This window comes from Melanaphis sacchari, unplaced genomic scaffold (genome assembly GCF_002803265.2).
Source record: "Melanaphis sacchari strain LSU unplaced genomic scaffold, SCAv2.0 Contig0_pilon_pilon, whole genome shotgun sequence".
In the NCBI taxonomy this organism is placed as follows: Eukaryota; Metazoa; Arthropoda; class Insecta; order Hemiptera; family Aphididae; genus Melanaphis; species Melanaphis sacchari.
In genome coordinates, this window is record NW_020270366.1 from 9,777,730 (window position 1) to 9,791,901 (window position 14,172).

Below are 14,172 nucleotides of genomic sequence, written 5' to 3' on the forward strand. Positions count from 1 at the left end.
TACGACATACACGAATACGTTTTATCTACACGGACCACGTCGCGGACCGCGGTTATAGTAAATAGTGCCTAATCGCTTTTGCCGCGCATCAGTCGAGGGACCGCGGAATTCGGAACGTGACGTCATCCCCGTGCGTTTATATACGTTGTAAATGTTTGGCCATGCCCACCGCCACCGCTGCCGAGGCGTTGATTATCGTTTCGCCATGCTTGCACAACAGTAAACCGCGGCAGCGCACTTACCAGTTACCGGATGACGACGTCTGCGTTGCTCCGACGGATACACAATAATAGGCAATATCAGTAGTTCGTATTGTTGTGACTTGTGTAACTTTTATCTGTGGTCTCGACAATCTACACTCTGCCAGTCCCGCACGCCGCTGATTGTTGCGTCTCCGTAGTCATCAGTCGCTCGCCTATCGCGGTATCACACATATTAATTTATTATTATACGGATAATAATTATAATAATAATAATAATACAACGTCCGTGTTGGTCTCGAACAACGGTATTTTTTAATTTTTTAATTTTTTATTATATTTTAATATTCTCGATTTTTTCCACCTACGTTGATAAATCACATAATTTACGCTCGCCTATCTCCTCCCAAGAATAGGTAAAGAAAGATACGACCCCACGAATATTACTCGTCGACGTCTCGTGCGTTTGGGACGTTATCGACGACGTGCCGTTTGACCGTTTCCCGAAAATAGTTTTGTTCGTATCGGTTGTACATTTTAACAAATTAGTTCAATGATAATCGTTTGTATTCCTATGAGTGGCTACACGGCGTCCTAGTATTTTCGCACAAGACGGCCAAGGCATCGCTATGTAATCGTCGAGGTAACGGTTTTCCTTTCTATAAATCATCGCCATGTCGTCCTCTGTATCCGTCATGGACACCCTGTCCTTCACCGTTCTCTCCGTGATATTCATTCCGTTTCTCCTTTTCTTTCTCAGCATCGTTCTATTGGCTTATGTTGGCAAAACGCTAGGATTACAGCAGATCTACGTGGACTTCCTAGTTAAAGTATTTGAGGTGAGTAATATATATGAGATATAAAAAAAATTGTTCAAAGTTGATCTTTAATACATGAGTGTATTATTATTGTTGGTATTTTTATTATTTTTTTGATAAAATACCATCAAAAACAAATTATCAACTCCTATCTACGTATTTATATATAATAATATTATGGTTAAAATGTAATATTATTATGTAAATTTTATTTCATTAAAATTAACTTTTTCAATTTTACTTGTAGACTTTTGTAAAGTTGTTGAAATATTATTTGATAATTAAATAAATTATACAATTTTTGGCGTTTACTATAAAATTTATAACTATAATAGTGATGCAATTAAAATTGTTGGTTATAATTGTACATGATTGATTTTCTCTATAAATTACCAAATATGAATATTTAAATAGATAGGTAGTTTTTACAATGTAATTTTTAGTAGTAGGAATTTGTGTTAGTATCAGAAATTATAATATTTTTAAAAAACTGTTAAACAATAGGTATTAGCAATTATTAAAAATAAAATTATTAAGGTTATAATTTTTTTTTTAAATTTCTAAAAATGAAGGATTGTTATCTATTATCTAGATAATATATCTAGATATATACTATATCCTAGTCTTAGTTTATGTTTTTGTATGTGATGTACACTATTAGATACATACAATGAAAATAAATATGATTGCTTTAAACTAGGTAGGTACTAACATTTTTCTTTAACAAGATTTAAATTGATTAAAAAAATAATAAATATTGTACATGTCTTCTTTGATTTAAATTGTGATAAAAAATTATTTTTTATTTTTATAATCTATATTAAATAATACAATATGTAAATTTAATCAAAAGAAAAAACAAATGACATGTAGAAGACATGAATAAAGAAAATATACATACCTACATATTTAAATAATGTTAACATTAATATAAGTTATTTAAAAACCAAGTTCAAGAATTGATTTTTTATATATATATATATATATAATTTAAGTAGGTATCAATAATAACTTAGTTAAAAGGTTAATTGACGGGTTGTATCAAGTGGTTCTAGAGAGGATAAATTAGATATGAGAAGATTTAAATGATTATGTAGATTATTATAGAATTGTTAGTAGAATTTAGATGCTTGAACAAGAATGATCATTATGGAGGGTTTAATTACTAACATACTGCTGAACATTGAAGGATTGTATTTTAACAAAAATATATATAATGATTATATGTTATTTAAGTAACAAATATTGTTTGTTAAAATTTAAATAAGTTAATAATATCACGTATAAAATAATTTCTTTTTCATTTGATATTGATATTAAAAATAAATACTGAATGAGTTTAAAAATACATATTTTATTTTGGTAGCATATTATAAAAGTTTAAAGTACATCATGTATTATATTATATGTTAATATTTTACTTGGTTTAATATTAACTAACAAATGTTCAAAGGTTGTGTAAGGGTAATGTTCTTTAATGATTAATGATATGATATTCTGTTTTTGATAAACTAATATTTTCTTAACTTATCAGTTATAGGTACATTATTTATTGGTTCATTTCTATTCACTATATTGCTTTTTCATCTTGCATAACTACAAAATAAGTTACACAATGTTATTTTAACTTTGATATTTATACGTAATATTATGTAAAAACCAGAAATCAAAGACCTGTTTTTTTTTTAATTTTACTTTAACATAATTATACCATATAGTATAAGGTTTTTATGTATTATATGTATATATAATTTTAAATATCAAAGTTAATTTTTTTGTCTACACATTACTGGAAAACTAAATTAAACTTAAAAAATATGTTTCATCTATTGGTTTATAATTTGATATAGTCTTATACAATATAATTTTTTGGTTTTAATGATCTAAAATAATAATTAGGAGGTACTTACTAAATATTAATAATATTAATAAAGAAAATTATTTTGGTTTACTTATATAAATATAATATGTGGGTACAAATACCTACTGTATATATATAAAGGAATAAAGTAATGAAATTTGTATTGAAGAAAATTGTATATTAGATTCAGAATAATGTAATCTGTATTTCTTCCACAACATGCACACTTAAAATGAACAATAGATTCTTAATCCCATAAAAAATAAAAAATTCAGTAAATTACTTTTAATTATTGCACCAAACTAGTTATTTAATTGAACCTTATTTAGAAAAACATTATTTAATATGATTCTGTTATATTACTTAAATAAATAATTTTTAGATAACCCATTTGTTGAATTTTTGTTGCATTTTATTTAAACTTATATTTCATTATTTTATCCAAAAAATATGTTAGTTAGGTACTTTTAAAGAAAAGCAACTCACTTTTATAAAATTTAATTATTATATAATATAAATATGTATATAATTCTCAGTAAAAACCTGTATTTTTCTGTATGTTTTTGATATCTATAAATATATTTTCAAAGATATTTACTAAATATATGATAAATAATACATATTTTCAAACAAGAAAAGCGTTTTATAAATTAAACTTTTCATTATTTTTAATATGGTTTTTAATGACCTTGACAGTTGATAACAAATAACCTTTTAATAATAATATATAAAACTAAATATATATATTATATAAGTATATACATTTATACTTATTTTTAAATTATATTAATTGGAATAAAATAATTATACATTTTGTAAAAAAAATTATATTTTATCATATTTAAGGTGATAGGTTAGTAATAATGACTACTAATAATATATAATTTATAAGTAGGTAATATAATATATCAATATATGATATATATTCACTTAGGCAGTGCATGAAATTTCTTAAATTTAGTAATGTATTAATATCTATTAAAATATTATCTTTTGACACATTTTATACTGTTTTAAAATGCTATTTTATAGGTAGTATTAGTGTTAAAGTTATCACAATTCTAGATCCCTCACTTAGATACATTTATAAATAGAGTTTAAATTTGTAAGCAGTATAAACAATAAAAAAGCAAAAAAAAAAAAAAACATTTACTGACAGACCTAAAATCTATCAACCAAGAACACATTTTAATCTATTAAAATAGCTATTTTGATAAACTCTTAATTGACTTGATCGATTCTAAACAGCAATAATAAAATAATATGCCCGTTAAAGGTAATTATTAATATAACATTGAAAACGCGGCATTTTCACAAAATTTTATCAATTTGTACCATAAATACATATAGAACTATTATGATTAATTAGTAATTAAATACAAAAATAAAAATAGAGATAAAAGAAAAAAAGAAAAAATTATTTTTATCTATTTCTTTAAAAATTAATGGAACAAATTTTTGTAAAAGAATTATTTTTCTATCATTTACAAAAATCAAAAGCATTTACTTTAAAACTTTAACCCTATTTATAAGTTTACTAGCAATTTAAAATGTATTAATTTATTTATATTAAAATTAATTTAAATTCCATTTCAAGTACCTGTGTTATTAGTACTTAGAAAAATAAAATAACTATTCAATTTTGCCAATTATTTTCACAATTTGTTATTATTTATCAAGTTTGAATTCAGAAAGTACCCTGAATTTTCAGTTTCTAACCTAATGCTGTTTATATAAAACAAAAATCAGCTAACTTTTGTCGTCATGTGTAATATAGTAATATGTTTGTTTAGGTATAGCCTAAAAGTAATAGGTTTTGAAAAAAAAGAAATCAACATTAATTTAGATAATATTATTTATTTTATATTAGTATGGGCGAGAAAATCTAGAAAAACAATCAAAAAAAAAACCTAAAAGAATTGAAGAAACTGATAGTGAAGAAAACGATGATGTTGATGAACTGGATTTGATAACTGAACTTGACACAGATACATTAAATAAATCTACATCACATTCAGTGCCAATAAGTTCAAATGGATCTATCTCTCGAAGTAACTCAACTCATAGTCTATCTAATGGAAGTGTTGACAAGAAAATACAGAATGGAGCTCCACCTTTAATAAGCAGACAAGATTTAATACTAGTTCCAGATCCAGATCAAAATTATAATGGCAATAATAATGTTAAAACTGAAGGAGTAAGTTTAAAAATTAATAGTTACATTTTTTATCTATAAAATATATTATATAATTTAAATTTTTAATTATTCTATGTTTTAATTACATTCAATTAAAATCAAAATTTAATTTATAAATTCAATTATTAGGGTAAACAAATATTACAAAGAACACGTTCATTTAATACATTAAAACGAGAATTTGAACTTGCTGATGTACTTGATTATGTGAAAACTGGTGTTGAAGCAATTATAGAAGATCAAGTTACTTCACGATTTGAAGCAGAAGAACTCAAGGTAAAAATATTTAATTAGTAATTAGTTATAAGGATAATATTTAATACAATAATTTAACTATTGTACCTTATAAAAATGGGATTGTTGATGTTATATAGATTAAAACATTTATTTCAATAACTTACTAGTATTAAATTAAATTAATAATAGTTTTAAAACTAAATATTTGTATTATAATTATGCTAATTTGAGATAAATAAAAACCATTTTAAGTTAGTAATAATGTATATACAAGACATACTCTATTCAAGTTAAGAAGATATCTTGGGGGCTGATTTGTACGCAAGGGCATGGCTTGCTAATGGTTTACTTAGTGTTTGTAATAAATGAGTTTAGCTTGACTATTGCCTGATGAAAATTGGTAGCTGCCGGGTGTTCTTGTTAATCTAATGCAGAGGTTCCCAAACTATGGGTCGCAAAAAAAGATTATCAGATAAAAAAACTAAATACGCCCATTATGTTATTGTGGGTTGCCAAAATTTAAATAATTTTCAAAATGGGTCGTGCTATAAAAATTTTGGGAACCTCTGATCTAATGTATTTACTTTGTGTTAATTATTTCTGACATAAATGTAATTATTTTTAGTCTTGGAATTTGTTGACAAGGACAAATAGACATTATGAGTTCATCAATTGGAAAATAACTGTCATTTGGATTATTGGATTTATTGTAAGATATACATTTTTGTTGCCATTACGTGTATTGATCTGTTTCTTTGGAGTAAGTTTTTATTTTTATTTATTTATTTTTAATAATTTATTTACTTATATGATACTTTTAAATTGAAAGATTTACTTAGTCTAAAATAATATTTATTTATTTAATTTAAATATCTGTATCAAAGTTTAATTTAAAAATTAATTTTAATTATTGTATATTATTTTATTTTATATAAACAATAAGTATTAGGTTTATTTTTTAATATTTGATAAATTTACACAATTCAAGAAGTATAAATATCAATAAATTATTGAATTTGATTGAGCTTAGCAGTTGATGACCTAAAAAAAAAAACATTAAATAATGACTCAAAAAGTTGAAAATATAACCTATAAATGTTAAATAATGGTAATAACAATAAAAATAGTAAAACAAATATTTTTATAAGATTATATTATATGACATAATTCTATTTGTACGAAAAAGTTTTGTAATGATTATTTATTATGTTTGAAGAATTAAAATAAATTATCAAATATATTCCATTTTAAAATTTAACGATTTAATTAAATTAAAATTATAAATGAAAAAAAGGTGGAATTTTTCTGTAATTTAGTTAGAAATTACCTAAAAACTCCTATCTTTCAGTCTATCTAGTATTTCTAATTACCAACCATATATATAATTCCCTAATATGCATAGAATCGATAATTACAAATAAAAGTAATGCGATAATAGATAATTAACGAGATTTTTGACAGAAATAAATACATTTATTAATTTGCTCATTTTTCAAAATTTAAAATGTTGTATCTGACACTCTTTTAACTGGATCTTATGTTGACCCTACAAATAACTTTCTATGTTATGCAAGTAATAAAATTGTTAAGACTGGATATTTATATGTTCATCTCAACAAGCTTTTACTTATTTAAGATGTATTGTAATTCCTTAATCTAAAATCATAGTAACATTCAGTAATGTGCGTAATAATTTTTAGACTTGAGGCAAACTACCATTTGACCACTCAAAAATCTATAGTTTTTAAACCTGCCTAACCATTTTGTGGTTGAGACGATTACCTCAAGAAAGACTTCTTCGATACGCTACTGATGACATTTGTATATATATTTTATAATGTTATTCTTTTATTATATTTATTATTATGTTTGCGTTGAATAATTATGTCAAAAATTATTCTTAATATCATATAACTGGCTTATTTAGAACTAAAATAAAGTATATAGTTATTGGGATGTATATTTTATTAACAAATATTTTTAGGTTGAAATGATTCTGTTTAAAATAATCCAATAAAAATGAAAAGTCATCAATTTTTGAGCTCTATTAATAAGTAATATTGGTAATTTTAATACTGTATATTATAATTAATTAAATATGTTTTGTAATTATTATTTAATCAATATATAATACAAAATATTAAGGGTAGGTATTCAATAAAAATTAATGTATAGAAACTTAAAAAATGTTTTATTGTTAAAAAAAAAAAATGCAATATATAATTCAATCTACAGGTTATGTTATTTAGTTTAACAATATGCATTATTTGGTTGACCATAAAGGATGAATTATTACAAAAGTCATTGATAAATCATATTTCTCAATATATTTTTGTACTATTTCAATATGCCATGACAATGGTCATTAATGTCCATAATCCGCAATGGATTCCAAGACGTAATGGAATCTGTGTGGCCAACCATACATCGCCAATTGATATTCTTATTCTATTTGCTCACAGTTATTATATTTTGGTAATTAGTCAAGTATATGCATGTTTGCATTGTTTGATGAAGATACATTTTTTCATTAAATATAATTTCAACTTAAAAATTATACTGCACAATTTAATTTACTTAAAAAGTAATGAGTAAGCAATATAATTTTTTTTTGAGTGGTAAAAAAATATGATTTTTATCTGTTTGGCTAAATATCTTTAATTATAAATGATAATTTATATTTCTTTAATTTAATGTATTTATTAAAGAAAAGTATGAGTCAACTTGATTAATATTTAATTTAAATATTTTTTTGGCAACATTATTAAAGTGTTACTTACAAGTTACAATGTTTTGAATTTTTGTCATATTGCTTACAATATACTATACACGGCAATCCATTATAAATCTCGTATTACATATATTATCTACTTTAACTTAAAAGTTAGTAATTATTAATTTCTTAACTCGATGCATGCATAATACACTTAAATAAAAAAAATATTATTAATTGTTCACATTTTTTTTAAATATTTATTCTTCTAAAGTGTCCCAAGTTATTAAACTAAGTTGATTTACATCTAATAGTCCATGTAAATATAAATTTTATAAAATGTGAAATATTTGGGAGGAGGGTACTCTTGGTCTAGTTTAAAGTTCAAAATTTTTAATAACTCTTATATTCATAGATCACAACTATCAAAATTCAAAAAAAGTTTAAAGCTTTTATATATATTTTAGAAATATTTAATTAAGATGTTAAAATATATAAATTTATCAATAAAATAAAATTCCTTTAAAAGAATTTGAATGAGAAAATTATATTATTTATTTATTTTTATATACAGCTAAATAAAACAGTGTAATACAATCTTATGTTAAACATATCTGGATTATGTTGATGTAATATGTATGTAAAGGGTGTTCATAAAGAATGTAGTTTTCAATTTAAAAGTAATATTTTACATTGGGTATGTATGATTTCATTACGAATAATTGAGGTTTAAATGTGAAATATCTGTTACACTTCTGGGGTGATGATTACATTATTTTGTAACAATATCATAGCCTACTTCTTTATCTCCAAAGTAATCAATAATGATTAAAATCATGTGATTTAATTTCAAGTGAAGTTTTTTTCTTTGGGAATTCATCAAATCACTCTAAATAATAAACCATGAACTTAATTTGATTTCAAGCATGAAATTCAATAGGTTATAAGAGAACTAGATGGCTAAGTCTTTTAAAACATGATTAAAAGTATTATTGACAGAATTACCGAGCGAGTAGAGGTGATCGTGTATGTGATAATGTGTTTCATACTTAGATTTCAACTCGTAATAAAACAATACATAAAAATATAAAATATTTCTTTTAAAATTAAATTGATTTATTATAAGATTCAAAAATGCATTATTTATGAAAGAAACACTCTTTTATACATATATTGTTTTTAAATAAATCATAATTTTTTTTTTCCTTGTCTTTTGTTCACTTTTATGATAATTTTAATATTTTATGTGAATAGGTCATGTGGCTGTGGATTTGTACATTAATTGTTGGTTTTGTGCCTGATAGTTGGGGTAAACGTTGGCTGAACCAAAATTTATCCATTATGTGTTTTCAAGTTTTATCTGCTTCACTGTCTTCAGTCATCACTTATCATAATCGCAAGAACTTACCTAAGCGAGGCATTTGTGTTGCCAACCATACATCTCCAGTTGACGTACTAGTGTTAGCATGCGATAACCCTTACGCTCTGGTGCGTCTCATTAAGTGCACCATCATTATTATCATAATGCAAATATTTAAGAGTAGTTTATCCAAAAACGTTATATTATAGGAAGCACTCATACAACACCATAAATTCAATGATAATAAGTAATACGCATTTAACATTTGCTTTATCTAACAATTATATTATTTATAATAGGGTTGCCATTTATTTAAAATTTTAATCTGAAAAACTGCAGTAATCCTTTCGTCCAGTAAAAAAATGTCATATGGTTAATAGTCTTTAATAATTTCTAATATTTATCCAAGATAGTATTACGAATAAGAAAAAAAAATTATACCTACTCTAGTAACCTATCAACCTCTTATCAACTATATCTCAGTGGTGTATAAAAATTAATTTATTATTACCTATTTCGATCAATTTTGATAGAAACATAATATTTTATTTCATATTTTTTTGTAATTTTATTTTAATTATACTTGGTATAAATATTATTACACACTAGAATTGATTTTGGAATAAACTATTTTTTATGTAGTAAACAGAACTTAAAAGTTGTCTGATTTTTGTACTGAAAACCATTAGCACCCAGTACAAATGGCAATCCTAATTTACAAATATTAATTTATCTATCTACACAATATTGCATACTTAACATAACATTTTTATAAACCAAATTTTAAATTTAATTTTTATTAAATATTGGATAAACTACAATTTTTTTTAATAATAAAACTATGAAGTTAATCGAATAATTTTACATTGTATTAATACCAGATTGGCCAGCGCCATGGTGGATTTTTAGGAATCCTTCAAAGAGCATTAGCTAGAGCTTCTCCTCATTTATGGTTTGAACGGTCAGAAGCCAAAGACAGAGAAATTGTTGCAATGAGGTAAATATATTTTATTGGAATTACTAATTAGTAATTTTTAACATTGATTATATTGCAGTAGCATAATAACTTTATTATTTATAAATAATTGATTATCATCAGTTATGCCTTACTACACTAAACAACACATAAATAATTAATTTAAACGTATTAACATTAAGCTTAAAATAACTAAAGAATCTGATGATTCATCATTAGTTTTAATTAAAAAAAAATATTTACCTTTTTTTTAATAATTATTGTAAATTGTAATTATTAAAAATCTATACAAGTTGTACACTTTTATTTATAAAATTCAATATAAAAGATAGTATTTCATAAACTTTAGAAGTTGCACAATACTTATGATATTAATTGATGGATTTAAATTATACAGTCCATTGACCAATTTCATTTCAAACATATAGTTAGATTCATTGAAGTTATTGAAGACAGTTAAAAAATTATAAACTTTTATGATAATGACATTTTGATTGAATTACTTTACAACATAAGTTTATATTTACATTTCTGTAAATTCTCTTTTTAAATAAAAGATAAAACCCAAAAAACTTAGCTTTTATGTAGATAATAGATTTGGTTTGGGCTTAGTCATTTTAATAGATATTATATTAAATTTGAATTTAATGATAAATCAATGTTTACAAAAAAATTATTTTTAGGGGAGAGCGCACTAGTGAATATTATTCCCAAGGATCTTCTAAAATACATTTATATTACTATTCGTAATTAATTTTTCTATTAATGGTATACAATATTTTAAAGTAATTTTTCTAGAAATATTGCTAATATTATATTATTAGCTATCATAATTTTGTATTATTGTTGTTCATTTAATAAGTTAATACCTCTATGTATCATAGAATATTGTCAATAAGTTCATAGCATAAATAACTTAAAATTATTCTAAATATTTTGAAAACAAAATTGTTTCAAATGATTACTTATATAATTTTCAGACTTCGGGAACATGTATCAAATCCAATTAATCCTCCAATACTAGTATTTCCTGAAGGAACATGTATCAACAACACATCTGTTATGCAGTTCAAAAAAGGAAGTTTTGAAGTTGGCAGTGTTATATACCCAGTAGCTATTAAAGTTAGTTATATTTACAATTGATTTATTATTTTATAAATGTAAATAATTATTAAAAAAATGTTTATTAGTATGATCCAAGGTTTGGAGATGCATTTTGGAATAGTAGTAAATATTCAATGCTTCAACATCTTTATTTAATGATGACGTCCTGGGCAATTGTTTGTGATGTATGGTACTTGCCTCCAATGTACCAAAATGAAAATGAATCAGGTGCCGATTTTGCTAATCGAGTAAAACGAGTAATAGCTGATCAAGGTGGTCTTGTTGATCTAGTATGGTAAGACAATTCTAAAGTATCTATAATGATTCAGTTTTCAAAATATATGAATTTATTAGACTCTAGATCAGAAGTTCCCAAACTTTTTATGGCTCAACCCATTTTAGAAATTATTTAAATTTAGAAACTTGTAGTAATATCAATGAACTTTTTTTTTTAGTTATTTGAAACAAGTAATACATGTTTAAAAAAATGTATCAAAAATTTAAAAAAAATATATAACGTGGCCCACTAGAAATATAATTGGGACCCATAGTTTAAGAACTTCTGCTCTAGATACATAAAGTAATCATTAAAATTAGAAGTGCTCAGGATAAGAATCTTAATTATAAATTTTGGTAATAGTTAGTTAAAAAAAAAATGGTTCTAACTTCATTTATATATACAATGAAAATATAGTAATTCTTTAATTGTATCTTAAACATTCAAATATTAATATGGAATATTTATTAATTGTTTTAAATATTAAGTTAAAAATTTTTTTTATTATTTTGTTAAAGTTTTTTCATATTCAGTTGGAGTTAGTTTTTTACGAACATTTTAATAAAAGTTCAATGTTTCTTAATTGACCATATAATAAACTTTTGGTAATCTGGCAGATATCAGACTAGATGATTTACAAATTAATGGTGGTTCACGTAAAAACATATTTTTAGTATTGAAAACCCTTAATTTATTTTATTTAAACATATCAACCATACATACATATTAATTTATTGCTGTATCGAATTAATCTTTTGATGGGGCAGATCTAAAAAAATAATAGTACTTTTTTTTGTTTAAAATTATATTTTTTAGACTTTTTCTTGCAGCTGTTTAAACAAAAATAATAAAAAATATAATATAGATAAAATACAGAATATACTGGATTATGGATTATTGAGAGTTTACTTTTAAAAATCTGGACACTTTATAGCTTGTGCTAAGATATTAATTATAATCGACTAATATAGTGTTATAAAATAAATTATTGTATGAATGTCTGAAATTAATTATCTAAATAAAATGTTTATAGGGATGGTCAACTGAAACGTTACAAACCAAAAAAAGAATGGAAAGAAAGACAACAGGAAGAATTCAGTAAACGATTAAAAGTTGAATAGCACAAGTTGATATTATTCTTGTTTAATACATATTGGTTTTATAACAACACAAAATGAGATTGCTTATACATGTCATGACATAAATTAAATGACTTGATCCATAAGAACAAAAACTAGTCGTACATTAAATCACCATTTTATTTTTTTGTTTAATATTTATTTTAGGTTTAAATAATAGAGTAGATATTAAATAAATTATGTCAACATTTTGTGAATTGTAATACTGATTTAGGTGGCAGTCGATAAAATATGGATTTCTATCTGTGATTTAAGTAAGCTTTTGAATAAGGTTTTTTTATTAAGAACGTCCAAAATTTGGATGTTACTAACGTTGAGTTTACACATAGGTTCCAATTTTATTTCTTATTGCTATATTTATAAAATGTTGCTTAAAATTATCCAACATATACTTACTTAGATATTTATGTTAATCATATGATTAATTAAGTTAGTTCCTTATTGGTTCGTTTTTACGAATTATTAAATTATATATACCAAAACACACGCCAACATATTTTTTATTTCAATTAATTTTGGTATATTGTTTTGTTTTAAATGTAATTGTTATATACTTTTTTATAATTATGTATTGATTCATAAACTTTTAATTTACACAATATGATAAATGAAAACCAATTATAAAACAAAATTTTTGTTTATATACATATATATATAACTGTATTTTATTTTTATTTAAGATATATTTTCAATAAAACATATAAAGAAAATTATAATTCTAAAAATGAAATACTAATGTATTAATTTTTAATTTTTTACATTGAATTTAATTTGGTTTTTATTAATTTTTTTTTTGAGCATATTTATCAATATAGTTTTTATTTTATTATTATTATTATAGGTACAATGTATGTGTGTATAAATATTTTACTTGGAAATTGGGTTGTTTAGGGGTTCTGCTATATGAAAAAAATGTAAATTCTGTTGGTATCAAATGTAAATTTATTAACAATATAATATATATATATATATATATAGTTTTTTTTTTTGATTGAGGTTTTAACTAACATTAATTTCAGTACTAATTAACCAGTGATTATTTGAAAGCTTTTCAAATTTGTTTTCAAAAATATTCCTTAGTCAGCTTTTTCTATTTTTAGTGTTTATACAATTATTATATGTTTTTAATTAATAAAATATAATTATTGAGCCGAACAGGAAACTAGTTACCATTTTCTTATACTTAATATAATTTTGAGACATGTTGGATAACTATAAATAACAATCTAAAAATTGTCTTACAAATTAAAATTTTTACTCTATATTATTAAAAATAATCAATGGTTTAGA

The 14,172-nt window shown here is 23.3% G+C and overlaps 1 protein-coding gene across 1 annotated transcript; it reads left to right on the forward strand.

Annotated features, from left to right (window-relative positions):
• Positions 1-317: 317 nt before the first annotated feature.
• Positions 318-13,390, forward strand: LOC112601915 (glycerol-3-phosphate acyltransferase 3). The gene is made up of 9 exons (XM_025349802.1): positions 318-1,039; positions 4,750-5,076; positions 5,206-5,352; positions 5,939-6,073; positions 9,281-9,514; positions 10,268-10,383; positions 11,343-11,484; positions 11,553-11,761; positions 12,777-13,390. The coding sequence occupies exons 1-9, from the start codon at positions 875-877 to the stop codon at positions 12,862-12,864; spliced, it is 1,563 nt and encodes a 520-aa protein (XP_025205587.1). The 5' UTR covers positions 318-874; the 3' UTR covers positions 12,865-13,390.
• The last annotated feature ends 782 nt before the right edge of the window (positions 13,391-14,172 follow it).

Coding starts and splice junctions, on each gene's coding strand:
- LOC112601915 (XM_025349802.1), top strand. CDS start 875: ATGTCGTCCTCTGTATCCGTCATGGACACCCTGTCCTTCACCGTTCTC. Junction 5,077..5,205: donor ATAATGTTAAAACTGAAGGA/GTAAGTTTAAAA, acceptor TTCAATTATTAG/GGTAAACAAATATTACAAAG. Junction 9,515..10,267: donor GCGATAACCCTTACGCTCTG/GTGCGTCTCATT, acceptor TATTAATACCAG/ATTGGCCAGCGCCATGGTGG.